Below are 27176 nucleotides of genomic sequence, written 5' to 3'. Positions count from 1 at the left end.
ACACACACACACACTGCATATACATACAACGTAGATTACTAGTGTTCAACTGTTTTGTGTGTGCATAATCAGTTGTATCTTCACACTGGTATAGACTGGCTTCTGCGTGATAGCAGCACCTCTATGTCCTATAGACAAATTTGATGTTAGTGTCCTCCTTAAAGATGCTCTACTCATTAACCAATCACTGCTACTTTGAGGTTCCGAAATCCCCATCAGATTGCTCTCAGCCCTCTTACAGTTTGTAAGTTTTCTCCCTAAAGTTGTATCAAACCTTCTAAGATTCTTGGGAATCATAGCTTCCCTAAATCTGGATTCACTTTATCCCTAGCCTAGAGTCAATGATTTTAACCTGATAGGTTTCCCGGTGCTAGTAGGAAGTATAACGGTGTCAGTAATGCTCACCTCAGAAGCTGGGGAATAGAAGTCTGTTTGTCGTTTTGTTTGGTTTGTTTTTGGTTTTGTTTGTGTAGTGCAGTCTGGAACTCAGGATCTACCTGCCTAGGAGGTAGAGGCCAAGCAGATCTTTGTGAGTTTGAAGTGGTCCTGGTATACATAGATAGTTCCAGGCCAACCAAGGCTACATAGGTGAGGGGGTGGGAGGCACATGCAGGCAGGAGGATTAGTGTGAATTCAAAGCCAGCCTAGGCTACAGAGACTCTTAAATAAAAGAAAGTAAAGCCAGACATGGTAACATGTGTAATATCAATATTTATGAGGAGTTCGAGGGCATCCTTTGCTAGCTACATAGGGAGTTTGAGGCCAACCTGGGTCACATTGGACCCTTTTTCAGACAAAAGTAAGTAAATAAATAAATGAGATGAAAATATAGCTTCTAGCCTACGATGTTGTCCTCTAAACCACAGATTTATAGTGGTAGTATGAGCTAGAACTTGAGATAAAGAAACAAGTCTTATATTCAGAGCACCTGCACTCTGGCAGCAAAATATGTGGGACTAGATTAAATATAGAAAACAGTATGTCCTCTAATGATCTTCCTGTATCTCAGCTAGCACTTTCTCTTTTCTCACAGATGGAGTCCCCCGTTTCCACCCCAGCGGTGCTGCCACTGCACCTTTTAGTGCCAGTGGTCAATAATGACATCTCATCTCCCTGTGAGCAGATCATGGTCCGTACCCGATCAGTTGGAGTCAACACTTGTGACGTGGCTCTAGCTACAGAGCCTGAGTGCTTAGGCCCCTGTGAACCTGGAACCAGTGTCAACCTTGAAGGCATCGTGTGGCAGGAGACGGAAGACGGTAAGTCCATCCCTTCTCAATTGCTTCTGCAAAGGAGCCAGTAGAGGCTTACTGTTGCCAAGCACTTATAAGAGTAGTCAGTGTCTGCATCCTCTTGGCAGTACCCACACAAAGGGTAGTAGCATACTTTTTAGCACGCTTTACCATTCCTAGAGATGATTCGTTTGTTGTAGTTCTGGCAATTGAAAGTTGGCAAATGCTCTAGCCCTGTGCACATCCTTAGCTCCAGTGACAGCTTTTTAGATTAGTTTCCTTTTATAGCTCGTAAACAGTCATTTAATAAATACTTGCTGTGTCGTTTAAACTATGTCCGTGCTCTCTATACCCTCCCTTAATTTTCCTATGGGGATTTAGATTACAGGTGGAATTGTCAGTCAGAATTTAAGAGAACACAGTAATAAAAGGGCAGTTGAGGAAATCAAGGGAATAGAGAACAGTCACTTGTTTGTTTTGTTGTCTTTTTTAAATGTGTGTTGATGTTTTGTCTGCATGTATGTGAGGGTGTTGGATCCCCTGGAACTGGAGTTAGAAAAAGGTTTGAACTGCAAGTAGTTGCTGGGAATTGAAACTGGGCCCTCAGAAGAGCAGCCACTGCTCTTAACCACTGAGTCATCTCTACAACCTGCCCGTCCCCCCTTAAGACAAGGTCTCATTATGTATACCTGGCTGGCCTGGAACTGCCTAGACCAGACTGCCTCTGAATACATAGCGATTCACCTGCCTCTACTTCTGTTGGGACTAAAAGCATCCACCACCACAAATTGCTTGGTCTTGATTTTTTAAACATGGTCTCATGTGGCCCTTGCTGGCCTCAAACTTGATATGTAGCTAATGATGACTTTGAATTCTTGATCCTTCCTGCCTCCAACTCTCAATAACTGGGATTACAGAAGTGCATTACCATAACTGACACTCTTAAATTGACTTAATGTTGGCACAGTGAATTTCAAATTCTCCCCCACCCCCTTTTTTTTAATACCTGGAGGTACAGCCAACTCCTTCCTCCCACTGGTTGCCTCACTGCCCAGCCACCTACACACTTGATGTTTCTTTCCCTTAGTGTGTATAGTCTGTATAGGCCCAGTCAGTAGGGACGGGTTCATGTAGTCTTGTTTGGGGCTTTCACAAAGCAGCTGGCTTGCTATAAGCTGTGGCTGCCCAAGGCTGCCATGCAGGCTTCTTGTGTGTTTCGTTTGCCCTGGAGAACAGAAACTCCTCTGTTTTGGAATTTCTCAAACCTAAACAAAAAGGAATGGGAGTGCAAAGATACTTAACCAGTCACTTCAGATCCTTGGTAACATTTGGTGGCACTTTGAATGCAAGAATCAAGTTTCCATCAAAGCATCAGTGGTTGGAGAATGCAGGTGTCGGGAGTCCCAGTGGGTCTCTGCACCAGTATCCAGACTTTGACAGAGTCCTCACTCTGCATTTAGAGACCTAGAGGAGCCCAGCTAATTATCTCTGATATTCCAAAACTAACTTGTTAGTCTGCATTTCGTTCTGGCCATTCTCTCAGCAGTCTGTTCTCATAGTATTTTTGTTGTCATTCAGAATTATTGAAAATTCTCCATGCAGTAGATGTATTTCGGGTAAAAAAGATATACTCTGGATATGTATTTACAGTATGTATTCTGGAAATAACAAAATTAGATGTTTAATTTTTAATATGTAAGGCTGAGAAAATGGCTCAGGAGTTAAGAGCACTGGTTGCTCTTCTAGAGGACCTGAGTTTGATTCCCAGTACCCACATGGCAGCTTACTACAGCCTTCTGTAACTCCAGTTCCAGGGAATCCCATGTCCTATTTTGGCCTCCTTGGGTTCCAGACACACACATAGTGCAGATATATATGAAGGGAAAATATCCATACACATAAAATAAACTTTGAAAAAATAAAGTAAAATATAAAAAGATGCCTATAGCAGACAAATTTTGTTGGGGTGACAAATGTGTTTGGATAGCAACATCTTAATTTTTATTTTTAATTTTAATTTTAGGTATATGAGTATTTTGCCTGCATGTATGTCTGTATATTACATGTATATAGTACCCAGAAGAGGGCATGGGGTCCCTTGGAACTGGCCACTAAGGAAGTGCCTCAGTATATTGAAAAATACATCATTTCCTGCTTATGTGTTCTACTTTTCTTTGTGGTGGTGACTTTTCTCTATGGACAAAATATGAACCTGGGCTGGAGAGGTGACTCAGCTCTTAAGAGCACTGGCTCCTTTTCCAGAGGTCCTGATTCAGTTGACAGCAACCACATGGTGACTGACAACCATCTAATGGGATTGGATGTCATCTTCTGTCTGAATCCCTCTTCTGTTCTGCAGGCATACATGCAAATAGAGTGTTCATATATATAAAATACATAAATAAATAAATCTTAAAAAATATATGAGCCTAGGGGACTGGAGAGATGGCTTCGCAGTTAAGAATACTGACTGCTGTTTCAGAAGACTGTAGCTTGAGTTTTCCTGCCTGGCCCACAGTCAGGGCAAATCTCTCTCACCTGCCAGTCCCACAGCCGCTCAGACCCGACCAAGTAAACACAGAGACTTATATTGGTTACAAACTGTATGGCCATGACAGGCTTCTTGCTAACTGTTCTTACAGCTTAAATTAACCCATTTCTATAAATCTATACCTTGCCACATGTCTCGTGGCTTACCGGCATCTTCACATACTGTTTGTCATCATGGCGGCTGGCAGTGTCTCTCTTCAGCCTCCCACTTCCCAGCTTTATTCTCCTCCTTGTCCCGCCTATACTTCCTGCCTAGCCAATGGCCAATCAGTGATTTATTTGTTGACCAATCAGCAACACATTTGCCATACAGAACATCCCACAGCAAAAGACCCAATTTTGGTTCACAACACCCAGTTAGGACGACTTACAAATACCTATAACTCTAGTTCCAGGGATCTGATGCCCTCTTCTGGCCTCCATGGGCACCTGCATACATGTGGCATACTAACATACAAACACACTCATAAATTTAAAAAAAAAATCTTTTTAAATATGAACCTGAGAAAATCTTTTCAAGAGTGTGAAACAAACCCTTTCACTCTCTCAACAATGATGAATATCTTTTTTCTTTGAGGATGCCTACATTCTGTCCCCGCCATGGGGTTTACTTTTGCAGTACTGGAGATAAAACCTAGGGCCTTTTATATGCTATGCAAACACTAAACCACTGAGCTATATCCTTACTCTGCTGTCTGTATTTTGTTTGTTTGTTTGTTTGTTTGTTTGTTTGTTTTGTGTGTATCATGTGGTGTGTGTGTGTATCTGTAAGTAGTGCGTGCATATGTGTGCAGGTGTGCACGTGTGCTACATGTGCAGAGGCCAGAACAGGGACATCTTCATGTCTTTTCTTCTTTTATTGTCTTACTGCCTCGAGGTAAGTCATCTCCCGTACCAGAAGCTCAGTTATTTGCAAGGTTGACTGGCCAGTGAGCTCTTAGGTCTGCCCACCCCCCACCCCCACCCTGCCCCCGGTGCTGGAGTTACAGGCATACACAGCCATGTCCACCTCTTTTTGTTTTTGAAGTAGGGAGTTCTATAGTCTGAGTTGTCTTGAGACTCACTATGTATCTACCCAGCCAAGGATGAACTTGAATACCTGGTCCTCCTGTTTCCACCACCCAAGTAAAAAAGTAATTGTTTGAGGAGGCTGGAGAGATGGCTAAGTGAGCAAGAGTACTTCCTGCTCTACTGTGACAACTAGAGTTCAAATCATAGAACCAGCACCAGGAACCCCACAGATACCTCCAACTCCAAGAGAAGAGATCTGATCCCCTTTCCTGGCCCTTTCAATCACCTGTGCACATAGCATCCACATGGACACAGGCTTGCACATGTAAACACATACATACACAGATAAAAATCTTAAATAATTGTATGACCAAAAAGAATCAAAAGCAGAAGCCAGGTGTGGTGACTTTGGCCTGTAATTTCAGCATTCTGTAGGCTAGGACAGTAGGACAGCTAGCTCAGGACCAGCCTGGCATAGATACTGTAATCCTCCCGCCTCTGCCTCCCAGGTGCTGAGACTGGGCATGTGTCAGCATGCCTAGCTATCTAGAATGATTTCTTTGCATCTGAGGTACTTTGAAGACAGCAAGGCTGACACTACATAAGAATTCCAGAAGGTGCTATGGGTTGTCCTTAGCAGTCCTAAGCAGAGGTGTGTGGTTCACCTTGCTATATGTGCTTTACTTCAGGAATTGGTGGTGCAGTGAAAGGAGCATGGGAGTGAAAATTTAGAGACTTCTATGCTTCTACCACTGTTGTTGTGACCCTTGATTGTTACTTTCTCCTAGCTGTCACCAAATAATAAGAGGCAGCCTAACTGGGGAGGGGGCGGGGAGATACAGTTTGAAAAGGTTATAGTCCATGGCAGGATCATGAGGTCACCTTGTGTCTTTGTCAAGAAGCAGACAGCACACAGGAAGCAGGTCAAGATGTGAAAAGCCAAGGCTCACCCTTCCTCTAGCAAGACTCGATCTCCTGAAAGTTCCACAACCTTCCAAACTAGCACCACCAGCTAGGGCCCCAGTGGTGAGATGCACGAGCCAGTGGTGCCATTCACCCTCCAGCTGCAACAGGCTTTTGGAAGAGGTTGTCAACTCCTAGCCTTAATGTTAATTCATACCACACATTTTTAAATCTTACCTTCTAGCTGTTAGCTATACCAAAAAGAACTCAAGAATAATTTATTATATTTACCCAGATTGGTATTCCAAGAGTCCGTCCACTGTTCACTTCTCTCTGAAGAAGATTTGGTAATTCTAGAGCCAGTCTGCTGCTATTCTGTGAAAATAAGTGTTTTGCTTGCGTGTGTGTATGTGGACCACATACATGGTGCCTGCGGAGGTCAGAAGAGGGTTTTTAGATCCCCTGTTGTGGAGATTATAAACTCCATGTGGTACTGGGTCCTGAACCTGGTTCTCTGCAAGAGCAACAAGTGCTCTGAACACTTGAGCATATCTCCACCTCCCATTATGAACATTGTAGTTAGCACTCCCAGTCCTTTGAATTTATATGTCATAACAAAACCTTCAGGTATCTTCAAAGATGGTGTATTCTCAGAAACATAAGTATGAAGAAACCTCAGAGGCAGACATGAGGATATGGCATGTTGAGTAGGCAGCCCCCTTCCTGGCTCTGTTACCTCCCCAGCTGCCTCTCAGAACATTTCTGCTTGTGGATGATTTGTGTGCTGTATTCCTTTGTAAGTTTTTATTTGAAAATTTTGCTGTTAGGGAAAAAAAAAACCTGCTTCGATAAGCATGTATGTATCTAGATTTATCCTCCCACCTCATGTAGAAATTACTCTTACAATATCGTTGGAATTACTCTGGTCTTCATTTACCAGACTATCCATTAAAAAAAATAATGAATTATGATCCATAAAAAAAATAAATTATAATGCCCTATAGCCATGTTCCTGAAGCCAGGGTACAACTCTTCTGCATGTCAGTGGGTATGAAAATCCTCACAGTAACCCTGATCTGACTTCCAAAATGAAATTCTCATGTACTGGTATATATTCAGTTTTCCACATGTGTTGTAGTACAGTACAAATATTTCTGAACCGAAGTTATAGAAAATTGTGTTCCAGAACATATGCTATTTTTAGTTAGCTCTTCGGTCTTGGGTAAATTAGTTTCTGTTTCTATACTTCCGATTTACAAAAAAAAGAGGGATTTAGACTAAATGATTTTACTCTCTATTAGAGTTTTGGGGGGGGGGGTTGTTTTGTTTTGTTTTTGAGAACTGTCCAAAATGGTAGCCTGTATTCACAAGTGAGAACCTGAAATGTGCCAAGGAACTGATGAACTGAGTTTTTAAATTTTCATTTAGCCAGGTGTCCTGGCACACTTTTGACCCCAGCACTCAGGAAGTTGAGGTGGGAAGGATTTGAGACCAGCCTGGGAAGCATAATAAGACTATCTTAAAAAAAAAAAATCTAATGATGGGGCTGGAGAGATGACTCAGCAGTGAAGAGCACTGGCTGCTCTTCCAGAGGACCCAGGTTCAATTCCCAGTACCCACATGGCAGCTCACACTGTCTGTAGTTTCAGTTCCAGGGGACCTATTGGTGAAATTATTAAAGCCACTCCACGTAGTTAAAAGGGAGATTTATTTAGCGGTGTAACTTACAAATGAAGGGATAGGTAGGTTGCAGGGTCTGGGAAAGATGGAGTGCAGGCCGGCGGTGTTCTCTGGAGAACTCTGCTCAGTCTACCTCCAGCGTCCAGGGTCCAGGAAACAAGAGATGGTGCATCTGGATCTCAGGTCTTCAAGGTCCTCTCTTGGCCCCGCCTTGTAGTTACTGAAGCCTCAATGGGGATTGGAACTTCCAGATCAAGGTTGGAATGGCTACCCACTACAGGGTCTGATACCCTCACACCAATGCACATAAAATAAAATTAAACAAGTTATTTTCAAAAATCTAATGAAATGTAGAAATGGATGGTGCATATGCTGTGGTCCAGCAGTGGGAAGGCTAAGGAAGGAAGAGTTGTAAATACAAGGCCAGCTTAAGCTGCTAAATTAGCAAGACCCAGTCTCAAAGAATAATAAATAAATGAGTAAAATTTAATTTCAATAGCCATATATTGCTAATAGCTTTGTTTGGAGTGTGTGTGTGTGTGTGTGTGTGTGTGTGTGTGTGTGTGTGTGTGTTTACACGTGTGCTCTAAAAATAAAGAACATCAGTTAGGTTGGTTAGCAAGATGGTTCAGCACAATCAAGCCTGACAACCTAAGTTCAGTTCCCAGAACTCACAGTGGAAGGAGAGAACCAAATCCTGAACATTGTCCTCCTCCACAAGCACTCTGTAGCTTACACACACACACACACACACACACTAAGAATAAAGAACGAACAGTGATTTTGTGAGAAAATAGTGAGGACTAAAAGCAGCTGACACTATACAGACCCAGGGTGACTTCTGTACTCTGGCTTCTGTTGGGCAAACAGTTGGCCCTGTCTCAGACCCTGCTTGAGCCTTGCTCTTTGGTCTTGGGTTGACCTTTTCTCTATCAGGAGTGGTTTTGCTTATCATGAAGTTTGGCTTGCTTGTGTAACTCCACTAAGAATCTGACCAGTGGTTCTTCATGCTCATCTGTTTACAAGTCTTTATCCTTCTCAAAGGAGAAAGAGCCCTCCATGACTCTTCTTTTAAGAAAGGGGTAGTTACCCTTTGTGATTCTGATCTAGGAGAGTTTGTGTACCAACTGTAATACTGACTTTTCAGTATTTGTCATGGAAAAGTAGTACTTAGCTTCAATGAATGGCCTTTCCCCTTCAGCCTTGCTTCAGGCTGCACTCACTGGAGAGAGATGGTGTGGAGTGACCAGTCTTTCTCCACTGCTTAGCCTGGTCCAGACTGGCTGGATCCATGAAAGCCTCTCAGCCATTGTCTGGCACCACAGATCCTCATAGCAACAGACCATAGCAACAGCGTCCACACAAAGGAAACATTAGGGATCAATACCTACTGTCTCCCTCCCCTCCCCCACCATCCAGCAGCTTCCTCCCAGGGGTTGCTTTAGGGTACATGTGTTTCCATACCCTAATGTTGTGTTATCTGTCCACTATCATATATTTAAATCCTGAAGCCCCAAGAAAAAATTTGAGTCATAGGCTCTTTTGAGTTTCATTTTGCAAAATAGACTACTAATCTTCAAGGGTGAAAGACATACTCCTTTAGTGCACTCTATACCACCTGTCTCACACCACACACACACACACACACACACACACACACACACACACACACACGACCCCCAACACACACTAGCAGAGTAGCAGAGTATAGGGAGGCCAGGCTGTGGGCTTGTGAATAGGTAAAGTTATTTTGGAAATGAGATTCTCCTCAGATCCTGTGGAACACGGGCCTATTTTGTACTAATGTTTTGTTGCTGTTGTTTTTTGTTTGTTTGTTTGTTTTTTGGTTTTTCAAGACAGGGTTTCTCTGTATAGTTTTGGAGCCTGTCCTGGAACTCACTCTGTAGCCCAGGCTGGCCTCAAACTCACAGAGATCCGCCTGCCTCTGCCTCCTGAATGCTGGAATTAAAGGTGTGTGCCACCACCGCCCGGCCTAATGTCATTCTTTACAAGTCATTTAGTTCCTAAAGTTTAAGTGTTGAAGTAAGTAACACCTAGGCCATAAATACAATTCTGACATGACCTGTTCTAGCCTAGCCCTGACTTCACTTGAAAATCAGAGCTGTAGTGTTTTCTTGCCCTGTTGGGAAGTTCATATTATTAGTCTGTGCTCTGCTTTCCTCCTTTGTAAAGAGAAAAGGTTGGACTATATTGTATTCCTTGTAGCTCTTAATATTTATGCTTCTGTGATTATTTGTGTGGGACAGAAGAGGGATAGTCCTTGTCAGTGTTTTGTAATGAGATCTAGATGTTGAATCCTTTGGCCTTAGTGCTTACACTGCTAAAAACAGGTCTTGGCCCCACCACTCGTAAAGCTGCTATAGCATGATGGGCAGAAGCTGTCAGCAGACTTGGCAACTAGCCTTTTCTCCCAGGGCAGTAGCTCTAAACCAGTTCAGGCAGAGCTTGGCTCCCAGACTGCTGCTGCATGTTACTGAGGCTGCTTCTGCTTCTTAATGAGAGGAGAGAGGGAGAGATTTTCACACTTCTCTACCTTCCCCTCCTTTCCTCCTCTTTCTTCCTGCCTTTCCTCTCATTTCCTCTCCCTTTCTTTTCCCCCCTCTCCCCCCACCTATAAAACAAGAGGCAGGTCTCTGCCCCTTCTGATACCTCATTACTCCTTCTCCCTTAGGCTCTACAGAACAAAGTCGTCACCAAGCATCAACTTTATAATCTAGTCAGCTGGAGATAATTTCCCCCGGATAGGGTGGGAAGGTAGCTTATTCCTCCTGGCATGAGACAGCATTGCTAAATGGCCTTATGATATGTCTGCCAAGGCTTAGGCTTTGTCAGGCCACTCAGGCCACCCTGTTCTGAGTTAAATTACAGTGAGGAACCAGGCCCATGTGCTTTCCTAGGGACGCGTGGAAAGTGTATCATTTTTTGGTCTTGCTAACTGCTTAAGGGATTTTTGTTTAATACACTGTCCCAGTGCTTACTTCTGCCAGATCCTCTATTTCTTTCAGTTGTTGCCTTCATGGCCTTCTCCATAGCAACAAGGTAGGGGACAAAAGGGCTAATGGTAAGACGTTGAGTAGACCCCTCACTCCGTCCTCCATTCCCCAAGTTGTTCTCTATTTTCTTTTAAGGATATCTTTAAAAAGCCTAAAAGACTATAGAATAATTTTCTACTTCCATTGAGCTCATAGTGAAATGTAATGTTTGACCCTGAAGTAACTGAGAGAATAGCTTTCCTAGATACCCCTCCTCTCGGGAATTCACAGATCATTTAATGTTTAAAATACTTAAAATATGCATTTTATCATTTACCAAATTTCCCTCTGTTTTTCAGTTTTTAGCTCTCTCCTTAGAATTACATTTTAAAATCTTTAGAATCAGCTATCAATGTGAATAAGGAATGGATGAAAAATGACTCACACCCCACCCACCCCCAGCCCACCCCACCCCGTGTGCTTTTGCATCAGATACTAGACTGCTCTGCTCCTGACATGTAGATTGGGCCAGTTGCCTAAAGAACAGAACTGGCCCATATGTCACCAGAACTGCCCTTGCCTGCTTTGTTACATTCCTCACTGATACACAGGAGTCACAAACCCAGATGTTTGGGGTTTATCAGCAGGTCTGATTGAACAGCAGTGTAAATATGTATGTGAACCATATGTGTACAGATGATTGAACTTGCAAAATGAACATACCCTATGTTATCAGAACGTAAATGAAGAGACACAGTATAGTATCGTCAGAAAACCTCATTTCCCTTCCCATAACTTAAGTTCCCTCCCATCAGTCCATCAGTCTGACTGCTAATGTAGGTTAGTGTTGCCCATTTTGACGTTTGCATGCATGAAATATTACAGTATGTACTTGTTGATGCTGAGCTGCTGTCATTATACCAGGGAGACTCAGCCATGTTCCATGTTAACTTTTTTAATGATTGATTGATTGATTGATTATGTATACAGTGTTCTGTCTGCATGTATGACTGCAGGCCAGAAGAGGGCACCATGTCTCATTGTAGATGGTTGTGAGCCACCAAGTGGTTGCTGGGAATTGAACTCAGGACCTTTGGAAGAACATCCAGTGCTCTCAACCTCTGAGCCATCTCTCAAGCCACCCCACCCTCCCATGTAGTTAACTTTTAAGACCCGGTTTCTTTGTGTAGCCCTGGCTGCCCTGGAACTCACTCTATAGACCAGGCTGGCCTTGAACTCAGAGATCCTCCTGCCTCTGCCTCCTGAGTGCTTTTAACATGCTAGAATGGTGGTGTTCTGCATCCTAGTCAACACTTGACTTTGTCCTTTTCCTTTAACCCTTGTAATTGGAGTCCTTCTAGTTGGTGTACAATAGCTTCTCAGTGAGTTGTTAATGTGCATTTCCCTGAAGAATAATCAAATCTAGCATCTTTTCTTGTATTTATTGACCTTTGTAAATCTTCCATAAAGTTTCTTGTAAGTCTTTTGTCATTTTTGGTGCTAGTAATCATGTAGTGTGTGCATACTGGCTGTGAGTCTGCTGTCAGCTGCATGTTATGAAACCCTCTGTGTCTTGCCTTGTCTTAATGTCATGCATATAAACTCTGTTTTTATGAAATCTGCTTTGTCTTTATTTTTCCTTTTGTTATTAATGCTTTTTGTGTCCTGGATACCAGTTTTGCCTATTTTAAGATAATCTCCTAAGTTTCCTCTGAGATCTTGATTTTTTGTAATCGATTTTTTATTTAGGGTTTGAATTGAGAGTCAAGGTTGTTGTTTTTAATCTTGCGGGTATATGATTGGTTCAGCACCTCGTGGAAAGCACCACCACTGCACAGAGGAGTCACATTTGCCTTTAATGGGGAAGTATCGGGAAGTTGTTACAGCTCTCTTCTTTACACTCATTGTAGTATTCATTCTTCCATGGATACCACATGGCTTAACTACACCTTTATAAATCTTGACACCTAGTGGTGTATGTAAGGCCTCTCTCCAGCTGGGTTGTACTTCCTTAAGATCTTTTTGGCTGTTCTCAGCACTATGCATTTCCACATAAATGTTAGGATCAGCTTGTAATTTTTTTTTTTTTTTAGTGAAAAAAAAAAAACTGCTGTGATTTTGATTGGGATTACATTGAATCCACAGATTAGTTTGGAGACGATTCAAGTTTTATCCTTCTACTTAAGCTATTATTAGTTACTGATCGAGCTGGGCTGAGGTCACTGATAGCATTTGGGCAGCTTGATTGGAGCAAGCTCTTCCCACAGCCCCCAGTACGCTGTCTGAATCAGCAGGTTGAGATGGTGGGTATGTGTACTGTGCAGATGACCTCCACACTGGTGGTGTGCTGCCATCACTACTGGTCTCCACCCACCTTGACCTGGACTTGGGTCTAGCAACTACAATTTAATGAGGCCTAGTTAAGGTAAAATGTGACTGATTTAATTGATACTTAATCTGTCTTTGAGGCTATATTAGTTTCCTAGTACTGAAACAAACCAGTAAAAACTGGCTGGCTCAGAACAGCAGTGAGGTATGTGCTCCATTCTGGAGGTTAGAAATCTGAAAGTGTGTCTAGAACCTCCTCACTCTCACAGATGTTCACAGAAACACTGCTTAGCAATCCATGATGTTCCATGGCCTATGGAGGCATCACTCATTCGCATGCTATCTTGCTTCTGTGGTGGTGTCCAGAGTCCCCTTTTCATAAGAAGACTACTTGTGGTGTCCTGCTAAAATTCTAGCACTTGGCTGTTGGAAGCAGGGCATGTAGATGTTTAAAGTCAGCCTTAGCTAGTGAATTCAAGGCCAACATGGGCTGTATGAGCTGTCTCAAACAACAAAGATACTATTTTGACGTACCTTGGATTTGAATATGTATTTGAGAGGAAGCACAATTTAGTCCATAACAGGAGAGGAGCCTTTCAGTTGTCACAGTCTGGAAAAAAAGAAGGATGTCTAGAAACAGTTTCTCTCCCTGCCCTGGAAACTTGGCATCTTCCTTCTGTGTGCAGTATGGAGAGCCATGGTTTCCCAAGGCCCTGGGGCAGATGATCTGTCCTTAGACCCCAGCTGTTGACTGTATTTCTCTCTGCACACTGCTGTTCCCCTTCCTCGGCACTGAAAGTTAGCCTCTTAACAAGCTGTGAACCTGCCACGCAAAGGTCACCAGAAAGAGAAATAGGTTTTAGAAGCTGGTTGTCCCTCTCAGCTTTTGACTGGAAAAGGATCAAAAGAAGAGGTACCTCATGTAAGGCAGCCCTAGCCATGTGTTCACCCTGGGCCCTCCTGCTAGATCGTAAAGCAGGAAAGCTGTAGACTGTGTGATTCCGTCTCAGCCCCAGGTAAGTATTTCCTCAGAGCAGTTGCACTGAGATAGGACTTTTCTTACTCTAGGGATTTTCAGAGAAAGTCCAGCTAATAGGATGGCCTCTAGCCATGGCTATCGTATGTTTATCCCTCAGCAAGAGAAACTGGAAGACATGCAGTTCAAGGGTATGTGAACTGATCCATGTTTCACTTCTGCAAAATTTCCCAGTGTGAGAACTTAGTGATAAAATGAAGAATGCTCTCAGATCTTAAGCCTTCTTCCAGAGGCTCTCCATCCATCCCCACAGACATTTAGAGTGTTGTGCTCTGACCTTTCCCCATAACAGATCTTCTGCTTCTGAAGTTCTTCGGCCTAAAATGCTCAAGTGATAAAAGTGATGGCTGTTTGGTATTTTAGGACTTTCTTTACCTTATCCAACTTGAGAAGATTCCAGAAATAGGGACTAAGGGTTTTGTTTTCTGTCAACTCTAAATTTGAAGGTAGACTATGTTAAAGTCAATCTTCACCATTTTGTACAACAATATTCCCAGATTTTGCTGTATATTAAAATATAGAGGCAGGGATTTTAAATACAGATGTAAGTTTTACCCAGTTAGTTGAATCAGATTTCTGTGGGTGAGTTCAGGTGTTGTTTTTTAAGATTTTTCACATACTTCCACTGTGCAGGAAAACGTCACTCACCTCCACGAGGTTGAGACATTTCTGTAGAATACTCCAAGTTCCTTCTGAATCTCCTCAGAGACTTCCTGAAAGGATATTCGTGAAGAAGTGGCGGACAGTGAAGGTTCTCTTGGGAAGGTGTCTTCTGTAAAGGAGCAGCAGCCATGCCTATGCCTTTATAGTTCTAGGTTTGGAAAACCCATATATTTGATTCTCACAGTCAGAGTCATGAGTTGAAATGGATAGGTTGCCAGAGTAAATGAGATAAAAACCTCGGCAGTTGCCAGCTGAGGTTCTGGGTGCATGAAGTTTGGGAAGGCATAAGAACTGATATCATAGCAGCCTGGGGAGGACGGTGCCCTTAGTAAAGGGACCGCCATACAAGCATGAGAACCCGAGTTCTATCCCACCGATTCACGTGACATAAGCAGGGTGGCTCAAAAAACAAGGTGGATAGCTCCTGAGAAGCAGCACCCAAGATTGTCCTCTGGCCTCCAATCCACATGTGCACACACATGAACGTACACACAGGAAAAATTAATAAATCTTGCGGTATTTACACATAAAGAATTTATAGCATGATAAAAAAACATTATCTCTAATAATTGTATTGCAGTAGACAAATTTGAAGCTAGAGTTTGCCCTAAAGTTTGGTAGTTTCTAGTGGTTTCTGTATTATAGCCCTGTGGCAAACCTGTTTTGTTTTGTTTTAAGTGTGGTTTCAGATAAGTGTGCCAGTGGTGTCAAAATGATGGGTATTAGTTACTTTTGTGCAAAACTCTCTTTATTTCTCAAATCTACTCTCTCTTGTGAATTTCTGGCTGCATTTACCCTTTCTTTACATCTTTTCTTTGAACTTTTATTCTGGGAAACAGTGCTCAGAAGTCAGTACGGCCTCGGCTGATCAGAGTGGCTCACAACTCTAATGCCAGCACTGAAGATGTTGGGGCAGGAAGGTTGTCAAAAGCTCTCAGCCAGCCAGGAGAACAAAGTGAGTTCAAGCTCTAACCTGTGACGGAATAAGACCCAATCACAAAAGGGAAGGAATGGGGAAGGAGAGAATGAATGTGGTCAGAAACTTGTATATTTTCTAATCACATATCAAAGTTGAATATTAGATTAAAACATACCAGAGATAGTTATGGAAAGTAAAGCAGTTCCTACATTCCCCCATGTGGGCTATTGCAGTCGTGGTAACTGGAGCCTAATATCTGACTCCTGAGTCCTAGCCAGTTTCTCACAGCACTCCTTGCTCCAAGCCAAGGTAAAGCTGTACCTCTGGATTCCCAGAAACTATGAATGATCTCCTCCTCTACCTGCTTGTTTGTTTATTTTTGAGACAGAATTTCAACTATGTAGCCCTGGCTGTCCTGGAACTCACTCTGTAGACCAGGCTGGCCTCAAACTCACAGAGATCCACCTGCCTCTGCCTCCCTAGTGCTGGGACTAAAGACATGGATCATCACCTCCCGGTTTCTACCTGTGTTTTTGAGAGAACTGGAAAACTTGTTAGTGGTATTGGTTGGGAGTAGAGGTTTTTCTTAGGCTGCCTTCTCCTTTCTACACCACATCTCTTGACATTAGCAGACAGATATGTGGCCATTCTTTAGATAGAAATTGGAGGGGCTGGAGAGAGGTCTCCACTCTTCCAGTTGTTCTGGGTCCACTTCTCAGCTCACAGCCGACTGTGTCTACTTCCTGAGAATCTGACACCCTCTTCTGGTCTCCAAGGGCACCAGGCACACATGTGGTGCACAGACAGACTGGTTGGCAAAACATCCATACACATAGAAAAGGTAAAAAGAAAAAGGTTTTAAGGATTGGACCAACACCAACACCGTAAGTAGGGTTTTAATCATTGTGTTGTGGATGGAAGGATCTCTGCTGTAAGAAGTGTAAAAGAGGAGAATGTATCTCACTGACAGCAGAACTGGTGGCTGGTATGACCTCAGGAGAACAAGAGTACTGAAGGACAGTTTGACAGCTTTGTAAAAATGTCAGCAACAGGTATTCATGCTCATGGTTAACCTAGCGCTGACACTGGGCCAAGCTAAGCAACTAGAGCTTTCTAGGGTACCTTTTTTATTTTTAAGTGAAAAGTTTTGTCTGGATTTTGTTTTGCTTGGGGGTGGGTATTAAAAGGGAAAAAAAAGCCAGATGTGGTGGCTCTTTCCTGTTCTGTCCTTTATAAGGCTGAGGCAGAAAGAGTGCCATGAGTTCAAAGCCAGCCTGTGCTAGAAAGTGAACCCTGTCTCGAAAAAAACTAAATAAAGAGAGTCACCCAGAGATGATACCTGTTCCATGTGCATACATTTTTCTTGAAAGCAGATTGAGATCCTTTCCTCTATGTTTTGAGGTCTTTTTTAGAGGAATATACCATGAACGTTTTCTCATAAGGTTAAATGGCCTCGGTTAACATTTTAAGTAACCACATAGCATTCTGTGTTAAGGATTTATCGAGATTGATTTAGTTTTTACATTATTTTCTTTATAAATAATTTTTAAATATAATGTCTACAGTTTTCTGGCACCTCAAAATTTGAACTTTATGTTTCTTTCCATTTTTTTTTTTTTTTAAGAGACAGGTTCTCATGTATCCCAGGTTGGCCTTGAACTCAGTATGTAACTTAGGCCAACCTCGAACTGCTGCTGACCTTCACCTCCTGTGCTGGGATAACAGGTGACCTGGTGTTGAGTATCAAACCCAAGGATGCATGCCTGCTAAGGAAGCATCCTCCCCATGGAGCTCCGTCCCTTGCCCTGCACCTTGTTCCTGTGTCATCAACAGGCACCCCACAGACAAAGTGTTTTACAGTAACAACAGCAGCTTTGCCCTTCAGAGTCTCTGCTCCCTACTTCTTGTTTCCTCTTTCTTGTGTTCTCCTGTGTTGCCTTTTGCTTAGTGGATATTCCCTTTTGATTCCTGTGTCCTCTGCTGTGTTGCCTTGCCTTTGCCACCTGGATACAGCTCTTCTGCTGCTGTTTTGGTTGGTTGGTTGGTTTGTTTCCTGGTAGAGAGCTGTCAAACATAAAATCAATACCCTGCTTCTCTGCCAAAAATAAACCCATAGTTGTTGGTGTCCTTCAAGCTAGTCCACAACTGTGTTCTCACCTGTAATCCATAGAATGTGTAGTGTTTTACACCAGGCAATAATGAACTCCTGAGAGCTGAGAAAGTATGTTTTTACCTTGTGAGTTAAAAATAGAGCTGTAGCGGGGGGTGGGGGGGGGTGGCTCATGCCTTTTAATCCCAGCACTTGGGAGGCAGAAGCAGGAGGATCTCTTAGTTCAAGGCCAGCCTGGTCTACAGAGCAAGTTCCAGAACAGCCAAGACTACACAGAGAAACCCTGTCTTGAAAAACATTTAAAAAAAAGAAAAAAATACAGCTGTCGTAGTTAGAGCTATACTGATTTGGATTTGGTCTGACTGACTGGGCTGTGTTTAAATTGTGCCTTCTTTTGTTTTGTTTGAGACAGGGTCCTATATAGACCAGGCTGGCCTCAATGACTTGCTGTGTAAGCAAGGATAACCTAGAACTCCTAATCTTTTACCACTAAGTCCTGGATGTTTGAATTATAGGCAAGCCACTAAACCTGGCTGTTTGTGCATCTTATTTATAAACATTATGACAGTAGGATGAAGTGCTCTGAGCTTCTCTTTCCCCATCTTTTATTCCCCATGTAAAGTGGGAATAATGGTACACTTTGGAGGTTATTAAAATTAAATGTGAGGTAACATAGAGATGATGCTTAGTTATCAGAAATGTCCTATCCTGTCTGAAATTGCATACATATTTTTGGAGAACCCTCCTGTGACTTTCATGGTATTATACTGGGATCTGAATCTTGAGTAGATATATTCTGCATGTGAGAATAGTTATGTTCTAAAATCTTCCATTGTATCATTTCATAGTACAGTGATTCTCAACCTTCCTAATGCTGCAACCCTTTAATACAGTTCCTCATGGTGTAGTGATCCTAACTATAAAATTATTTTCATTGCTACTTCATAACTGTAATTTTGCTGCCATTATGTAAATGTAAATATCTGACATGCAGGATATCTGATATGCAACCCCTGTGAAAGGGTCATTCGACCTGACCACTACCAAAGGAGTTGGAAAACCCAGGTTGAGAACCACTGTCATAGTGAAAGAAGAATATTTATCCCGAAATCTATAGCAGAGTCTGTCTGGCAACAGACAGACATACAAGTCAAACTCTGAAGCCAGTGAGACTGGAGAGATGGCTCAGCAGTTAAAAGTACACACTAGTCTTGCAGAGGACCTGAGTTTGGTTCACACCACCCGTATCAAGTATCTCTCAACTGCCTATAACTCTAGCTCCAGAGAATTTGAAGCCCTCTCCTGACCGCCTTGGATACATGTACTCACATGCACAAACCCACATAAATAAAATAATAAAAATAGTTTGTTTGGCTGGTTTTTGGTTTTTCCAGATGGGGTTTCTCTGTGTAATAACCCTGGCTGTCCTATAACTTGTTTTGTAGACCAGGCTGGCTTGAACTCACAGAGATCCACCTGCCTCTGGCTCCCAAACTTTAAAAAAAAAAAATTGAAGCTCGGTGTTGTAAACCAAGCACACTGGAAAACAGAGGCAGAAAGATCGTAGGCATGTGCACATACATGCACACACACAGTCACACACAGCAGTTACAGGACAACTTTCAGTAATCAAATCTCTCCTACCCAGTGGTTCTCAGATTCCAGACTTAGGCCATCAGGCTTGCCTTTTACTGGGGGCCATCTTGCTGGCCTCTGTCTACTTTTTTGGTTTTGGTTTGTTCTGAAACAGCCTGTCCTGGACTTAAGATCTTTTTTCATCTGGCTTCTGATTGCTAGGATTACAGGCATGTTCAGCCATGTAAAGCCCTGTTTACCATAAAATGGGCAAAATGACACAAATTGTACCCTGTCATTGTTACCAAATAATAGCAAACAGCTTTAGGCTCCCTTGAAGATTTGGGGGGTGAATTTTTACATTTGTTTTATATATGTGTTCATGTAGGAGAAATTTTATATCTTCAAATAAGGGTGTGCAAATAAAACAACCAAATAGTTTTCTTAAACACTATTACTACTACAAATAATTAGAAGATGTCTATAATTGAGAGCCAGAGGAGGCTAAATTATAGAAGTCAGTTTATCTTTGACCTTTTCTGAAGCGGTGACTCTCCGTACAAGGCAGCTAAGTAAACCACTGCAAGTCTTTAACTGATTGTTTTTTCATTAGGAAACTAGGTAGCTTCCTTCAGTAAGTGCCTGCTGATGTGAAAAGGCCTATAGAGGTTTGTCACAGGTGTCTTCCAGACCCCACTCTGTAGCTGTAGATAAATTGTTCTCCTTACGGCAAGGAGACGGAAGCTGTTCCGTTTCTATTCATGGCATATAAGAGCTCTTGTGCCTTATTCTCATGAACCATTGTCACCACCAATGCCAACTCTATGTACTAGAGTTCAGCCATTCAGAATTTGGTTTTGTTTTTGAGACTGGGTCCCTAATAACCCAGGCTGGTCTTGAACTCACTGTGTAGGCCAAAGTAACCTTTAGCTCACGACCCTCTGCCTCTGCCTTCTAAATGATGGAGTTGTAGCCATTCATGGCGTGCCTGGCTCAGATTTATTTATTGTCATAACATAAGCCACAATCGATTTATGTTTTTTCTGTACTACAGTACTGCAGGTAGTACTTAGTACCGAATGTGCACTACAGTGCCTCCTTGACTGGGCACAGTCCTACTTGGAAACCTGGGCCTCCTGTCTTCCGATTCCCAGCATAACTGAAGTAACAGTTGTTACAATAAAGTACATACAACAATAGATTCCATTTAATCCTGTCTTTTAAAATTATTACTAGTCAGCCGGGCGGTGGTGGCGCACGCCTTTAATCCCAGCACTCGGGAGGCAGAGCCAGGCGGATCTCTGTGAGTTCGAGGCCAGCCTGGGCTACCAAGTGAGTTCCAGGAGAGGCGCAAAGCTACACAGAGAAACCCTGTCTCGAAAAACCAAAAAAAAAAAAAAAAAAAAAAAAAAAAAATTATTACTAGTCTTGCTGAGCATGGGGCACATTCCTTGGTCTCCAGTGCTTGGAAGACAGATGCCGGCAGATAGATTTCCATGAGTTGGAGGCCAGCCTAATTTACATAGTTCTAAGACAGCCAAGGCTACATAGAGAAACCTTGCTTATCTTTTTTTTTTTTTTTTTTTTTAACTTATTACTAGTCTTGACAAGTGGTGTTGCATGCCATAATCTCAGCTACTCGGGAGTCCAAGGCAAGAAAACTCATGAGTTTGAGACCTGTCTGGGATAAATAGTGAGACCCTATCTCAAAAATAAAAACACATCTTACTAGTCTTAAAAGAGCCTCTTTACAGTTGAGTGGTGGTGTCACACACTCGGAGGCAGAGGCAGGTGGATCTCTGTGAGTTCAAGGCCAGCCTGGTCTACAGAGCAAGTTCCAGGACAGGCTCCAAAGCTACACAGAGAAACCCTGTCTCAGAAACCCAAAAAACAAACAAACAAGAAGAGTCTTTCTATTTGGGCAGATTAGAATATTTATCAGCTGCCCTATGGGCCCTCGTAACCTAGTAAGTAAGCATTACCTGTGGTAATGTCATCTGCTTATCTTTTCTATTCCTTCACTCTGTATTGTAAATACTGTGAAAGCAGAGAGAAATTCATTCAACCCTACCTTCATACCCACAGAAACACACCAATAGTCCCAAGAGACGGCTCAGCCGATAAAGCACTTGCCATTCAAACCTGATGAGCTGAGTTTGATCCCTAGAATCTGCATGGTGCAAGGAAGGAGCTAACTATACAGGGTTGTCCTTTGACCTCCACAATCATACCATGGCATGTGTATGCTCACACACACACACAGTAATAATAAATTTAAAATATGTATTTTAAAAGCCACACATAGAATGTTGCTTTAACTTAATAGTAAGCTACTGCAGTCTACATTATCTGTGATTTTAACTTCTTAATAATGCCCAGAATTTTTCCTAGACTGGGATGTAAAGGGCTATGAAATCAGTAGCAGAGCCATCAAGGGGCTAATTATATAAATTAACCCCCCTTCTATATACATTTATTTACTTGCTTTGTTGGGGAGAGGGTGCATGGGACTGTCAAGGTCAGAGGACAGCTTTTAAGAGCCAGTTCTTTCCTTTAACATTGTTGGTCCTGGGGCCCAAATCCAGGTCACTGGGCTCAGCAACAAGCACTTTTACCCCCCTGAGCCCTCTCACCAGCTCTTACCTCTTACAGATGACAGTTTGGCTGCTCCAGCACCATCTAGAAGAAAGTCTAAAAATATTTCAAATGCTATTTTACAGCTTTAGTACCACAGTTCTTTTCAATTTAATATCACGTCTTCTTTAACTAGATATGTCATGATATAGTAAAGTATAGATCACTCAGGCATTCTTCACTCTGTCCTTATTTGTGCATAAAGCATGTCGTTATTTGTGTATGAGTCTATCCCACCTGTATTATAAGACACATGAGAGACCATGTTTGCATGTTGGTGAGTCTGGTGTGTTTGTGTGGTGTATGCAGGCTCAGGTGTCCTGCTGTATCAGTCTTCACCTTGAGTAGGTCTCTCACTGAACCTAGTGTTAGGCTGGCAGCCAGCAAGCCACAGCATTCCCTCATTGTGCTGGATTTACACAGGCATGTACTGTAGTCATGCTTAGCTTTTTACGTGGGTGTTGGAATCCAAACTCATGTCTTCATGCTTTAACAGCTAGCGCTCTTACTGACCAGCTCTCAAACCATGTCTTTTATTTCTGTGTTTCCCCACAGCTACAAACTATGGTGAGGAACTCATTAGTTATTGATTATTAAATGATGACTATAGATATTACAAACTATATACAATATAGCAATATAGAGTCTTCAGTCCCCAGACCCACACGGTAAAAGGAGAGACCTGCCTTCTGACCTCCATGTGTGCTGTGCTACATGTACACACACATACACACACACACACACACACACACACACACACACACACACACACGCGCGCGCGCGCGCGCGCGCCAGGCATAATGGTACAAACCTATAATCCTAGCTAGCACTTGGCATATGAAAGCAGGAGGATCAGAACTTTGAGGCCAGCCTTGGCTACATAGCAAGTGCAAGGCTAGCTACATAGCAAAGGTCTGAGGCTGTAGAACATGGGCTAAGTAAGTATGTGAAAGCCAAAAGCAGCCTGTATTCTTACCAAATTTGAAAAATGTGCGCTTTATATGTTATCTTTAAACATCAATAAACATTTAAAAAAAAAACATGGCTGAGGATCAGCACAATTAGGGGCTAAAGAGATGACTCAGTGACTTTGTAGAGGACAAGGGTTCATTCCCAGCACCCACAGGGTAACTTAAACTGTCCACAACTCCAATTTCAGGGTATCTGGGATGATCTTCTGGTCTCCATGGTCCCCAATTATACACACAGTACATATATATGCATGTAGGCAAAATACCCCTACACATAAAATAAAAACAAATAAATCACCTGGCAGGGTGGTACATGCCTTTAATCCCAGCACTGGGTAGATAAGTGAATCTCTGAATTCAAGGCCTGCTTGTCGTGTAGTGAGTTCCTGGCCAGGCAGAACTACATAGTGAAACCCTGTCTCTCACAACATGTTTTTCTTTCCTTTTTTTATTTTTCTTATTTTTTTTCTTTCTTTCTTTTGGTTTTTTGAGACAAGGTTTCTCTGTGTAGTTTTTTGGTGCTTGTCCTAGATCTCGCTTTGTAGACCAGGCTAGCCTTGAACTCACAGAGATCCACCTGGCTCTGCATCCCGAGTGCTGGGATTAAAGGCGTGCACTACCATCGCCCGGCCAAGTTTTTATTTCTTATGACTTCTCTGAATGCATTAGCCCCAAATCTGTAGCAACTGGTAAGAGTTTGTGTACAATTAGTGCTGGAGGGAACTCTTGAGAGACTCTTCCCTGTGTTGGCCCAGCCCCAGCCCACCACAGCATGGTCTCTTCTTGTGGGTTGTCTCATCTACATCCTTTGGGATTTCCTAAATCCTCTCCTCTTTCTCTGGTCTGCACAGACTATGACAATACATGGAATAAATATGGTTTGGGGTTTGGATGTTAAGGATAAAGCCCAGGGCCTTGTGCCTGCTAAACCTCTGCTCTCAGCTATGACTCAAACTCCTTTGCATATATTTCAGGGGGGTGGGGGTGGGGGGTCCTGATGTTTTGAGGAACTGTTTTAATTTTAGTTTTTGTTTTAGATAAAGGCCTCTCTATGTTGTATAGGCTGACCTTGAACTCCTAGGCTCACGTGATCCTTCTACCTCAGCCTCCCAAGCAGATGGGACGAACGCACGCCATTACATCTAGCTAGTGGGTTTTATAGTTGGTTGGTCAATCTTAACAATGATTTTATGTTTATCTGTTCTGTATCCTAAAAATAGAGTGAAACTTTCAGTTCAATAATCATGTATCTCTGTTCTGTTTTGAATCTCCAAGTAGTGCTTAGCACAATGATGGAGTATAAGTAATCACTTACGTTGGCTAATTTCTTTTTTTTTTTTTCTTCCTGGAGCTGAGGACTGAACCCAGGGCCTTGCGCTTGCTAGGCAAGCGCTCTACCACTGAGCTAAATCCCCAATCCCAAGACTAATTTCTTGAAAGCAGTGTTTGAAGTAGATGAATCTGACAGTAGCTTACTAACTGGATTGATGGAACTGAAACCTGAAGTCCTTAGCAAAGGCAGTCTAATTCAAAGATGTTAAAATAGTCTTTAGGTGAGTTAATGAGGGCTTGACCCCCCAGTAGTTGTAGTAGAGATGGAATGGAAGACATTACAGAGAGATTTCAGTGTCAGTAGACAGGCCAGGGTGGCTGGCTCTTACCCAAACACCACAGAAACTCAGTTCTGTTTCCTTCTTTTCAGCCCATATTCCCACTGTGCCATGCCCCAGATGCTCTGCTTTCTAGCTTACACAGTCATCAGTTGCTCCTCGTAAGGAGCCAGGTAAGGGTGTGGCTCATTGTAGAGTGCTTGCCCAACAGGAATAAATCTGAATTTGATGCCTAGCACATATACCCCCAGAAGTGGGGGAGGAGATGAGGAGGAGGTGGTAGAGGTAGGGTGAAGAAAGGAATTAGTTCTTGTAACAGGAAAAATGCACAACTAGATCCCTTAAAAATACCAGCTCCAAGTTCAGGGACTGAGTCTTCCACAAAGGACTAGCATGTAAAGTGACAGAAGAGGACACCTGACACCCCCCTCTGGCTTCCGCAGGTGGATACAGATGCACACCCACATACACACATATGAGTATACCACATACACACACAAAATTTCTAAAGTAAAATAATAATGAACCATGCATGGAGGCACACACCTCTAATCTCAGCATGTAGAGGCAGAGGCAGTAGATCTCTGTATGGTCAGCCTGGTCTATATAGTGAGTTCCAAGCCAACTAGGGCCACACAGTGAGACTGTCTCAACAAATAGAGATGGCCTAGTGATTAGGAGCTCTTCCTGTTCTTGCTCAGGACCTGGGTTTGGTTCCCAGTACCTACATGGTGGTTCACAACTGTCTGTAACTCCACTTCCAGATGATCCAGTGACCTCTTCTGACCTCTGTGGGCACCAGGCATGTATGTAATACACATACATGCAGGCAAAATACATAAAATGTTTAAAAAGAAATAAGAAAAAAGTGAGGTCTAGTTCTAACCCCTGTGGGAAAGAGGGTGCCTTGGCACCTTTCTTGTGTCTGACTCAATAAAGATGATAATGACTGCAGAGAGAGACATAAAGCACAGGTCAAAACAGAATTACTATCTGTGAATATGCCAAGACTTTGTTTTGTGAACACTGAAAAATTGGAACCACTCAAAAATGGAGACCTGTTTTTCTTCCTTTTTACTGCCCTAAAGCTTGTGTCTGTTGGAGAAAGTAGGTCTGCGAAGCATTATTTTTGCCTCTCCTTCCTGTCCTCTTATTTACCAGCTGTCTCAGCTCAGAACCTCTAGGAAGAGGGTTACACTTCAGCAGAATGTGTTTCCTGTGACATTTCAGCAAGCCTCCATTTTGTCTTCCATGTTAGAAGTGTTCCTCGTCCCTCTCCACGGCCAGCTCTCTTGACTTGTCCCCCTTCCGTTTATTCAGGACTGCTAAGTTTGCCGAGTATAACAGAGGAAGAAGTCATATTTATAAACGTGCTCCACCCAGCTGTTTGAAGAATAGAAACAGCATCCATCTACTTGTGTCTTTTCTCAGTGCAGCTGTGCTCATCCACCTCTATAAGTGTGTCTCCTATCTCTGACCTGTTTTGTTGGTGGTGGTAGTTGGTTTTGTTTTGTTTTTTTGGGGGACAGGGTCTCCCTATGTAGCACTAGATGTCCTGGAACTCAGAGATCTGCCTGCCTCTGCCTCTGCTGGGACTAAAGGTGTGCACCATCATGCCAGGCACTATTCTTGTTTAAACTAAGCAGAGCAACCTATCACTAAGGGGAGACATCCAATTGACTCACGCTGCTAATACAGAAAATTTAGCTCACTTACTTTCTTAGAAAATGGTCTGTTTTCATAAGAAGCCAGGGTCTTGGAAAAGCATAGAAGTCCTATCCTCCCTTCCCTTTGGATATCTACCCCCTTGCAGACTTACATGTCATTCATCATAGGTGAGAGGGGAGGCAAATGGGTAGTCTTAAGAAAATAGTGTGAGAAGAATAAGAATCCATTAGAGATAGCTGTGTCATTCCTAGAATCCAAAAAATGTGACTTCTGCTAGTGACTTTCACTAAATTATTTACCCTTTCTGGCTGGGTGGTGGTGGTACATGCCTATAATCCAGCACTCGGGAGGCAGAGACAGAGACAGAACTAATCATTTCTGTTAGTTTGAGGCCAGCCTGGTCTACAGAGAGTGTTCCAGGACAGCCAGGGCTACACAGAGACCTTTCTTGGATGGGGGAAATTATTTACCCTCTTTGGACTTTGATTCTGATCTCCTTTCTGTTGTTGTTTTGCTGCAGGCAGTGTCTCCTCCAGTGGAGAGTGACCTTGACCTTTTTCCCTTACTGTATTTATTACTGTGTGCATGCATGTGCTGCAGCACACATGTGGAAGTCAGAGCACTATTTGAACAAGTTGGCTTTTCTCCTTCTACCATGTGGGTCCCAGGGCATGAGCTCAGATTCTCAGGCTTGACAGCAAGTGCCTTTACGCACTTAGCCATCTTGTCAGCAGCCCAAATTACTACTGCTGCTGCCGCTGCTTCAGTGGGGGTGGGGGAAAGTCTCTCTACATAGCCCTGGCTGTCCTAGAACTCACAGAACTCCTCCATTCTCTGCCTCTCAAGTGCTGAGATTAAAGGCATGCACCACCACGCCCCGCTTTCTTTCTTCTTTTTTTAAATTACGTTTTTATTTATTCTGATCTCCAACATTGGATTGTAGTGGCATGTGCCTGTAATTTCTGTACTTGCAGGTAGAAAGACAGGAGGATAAATTCAAGGTTATTCTTTACTTCTTGGCTATATAATAAACAAGTATGAGTTTGTCTCAAAAACAAACAATTAACTCAGAAACCATAAGAAGTTAATAAACATAACAATCAAAAGTAAATAATTTCTACATATCATTAACTGCCACCACCAGTAAATGACCCGCCGAGGAAATAACTGACCATGTTATGGAGTCTTTACTCCGGGATATTAAAAGTTACAATTAAGAAAGAGAATAGTGGGGCTCAGTTGTTAAGAGCACGTGCTGCTCTTGCAGAGGACCTGAGTTTGGCTCCCAGCTCC

General features: G+C 42.7%; 1 protein-coding gene across 4 annotated transcripts in view; it reads left to right on the top strand.

The window, feature by feature from the left end:
• Znf609 (zinc finger protein 609) overlaps window positions 1–27176 on the top strand; it is a 154147-nt gene that overhangs the window by 109325 nt on the left and 17646 nt on the right. For all 4 annotated transcript variants that reach the window (XM_052712640.1, XM_052712630.1, XM_052712656.1 and 1 more), the window contains exon 3: window positions 1034–1259. In XM_052712640.1, the coding sequence (XP_052568600.1) occupies window positions 1034–1259 (226 nt within the window). The remainder of the gene's footprint in view (window positions 1–1033; window positions 1260–27176) is intronic.

This window comes from Peromyscus californicus, unplaced genomic scaffold (genome assembly GCF_007827085.1).
Source record: "Peromyscus californicus insignis strain IS unplaced genomic scaffold, ASM782708v3 Scaffold_11__1_contigs__length_118956290, whole genome shotgun sequence".
NCBI lineage: Eukaryota > Metazoa > Chordata > Mammalia > Rodentia > Cricetidae > Peromyscus > Peromyscus californicus.
This window is presented reverse-complemented; position numbering and strand designations above follow the sequence as displayed.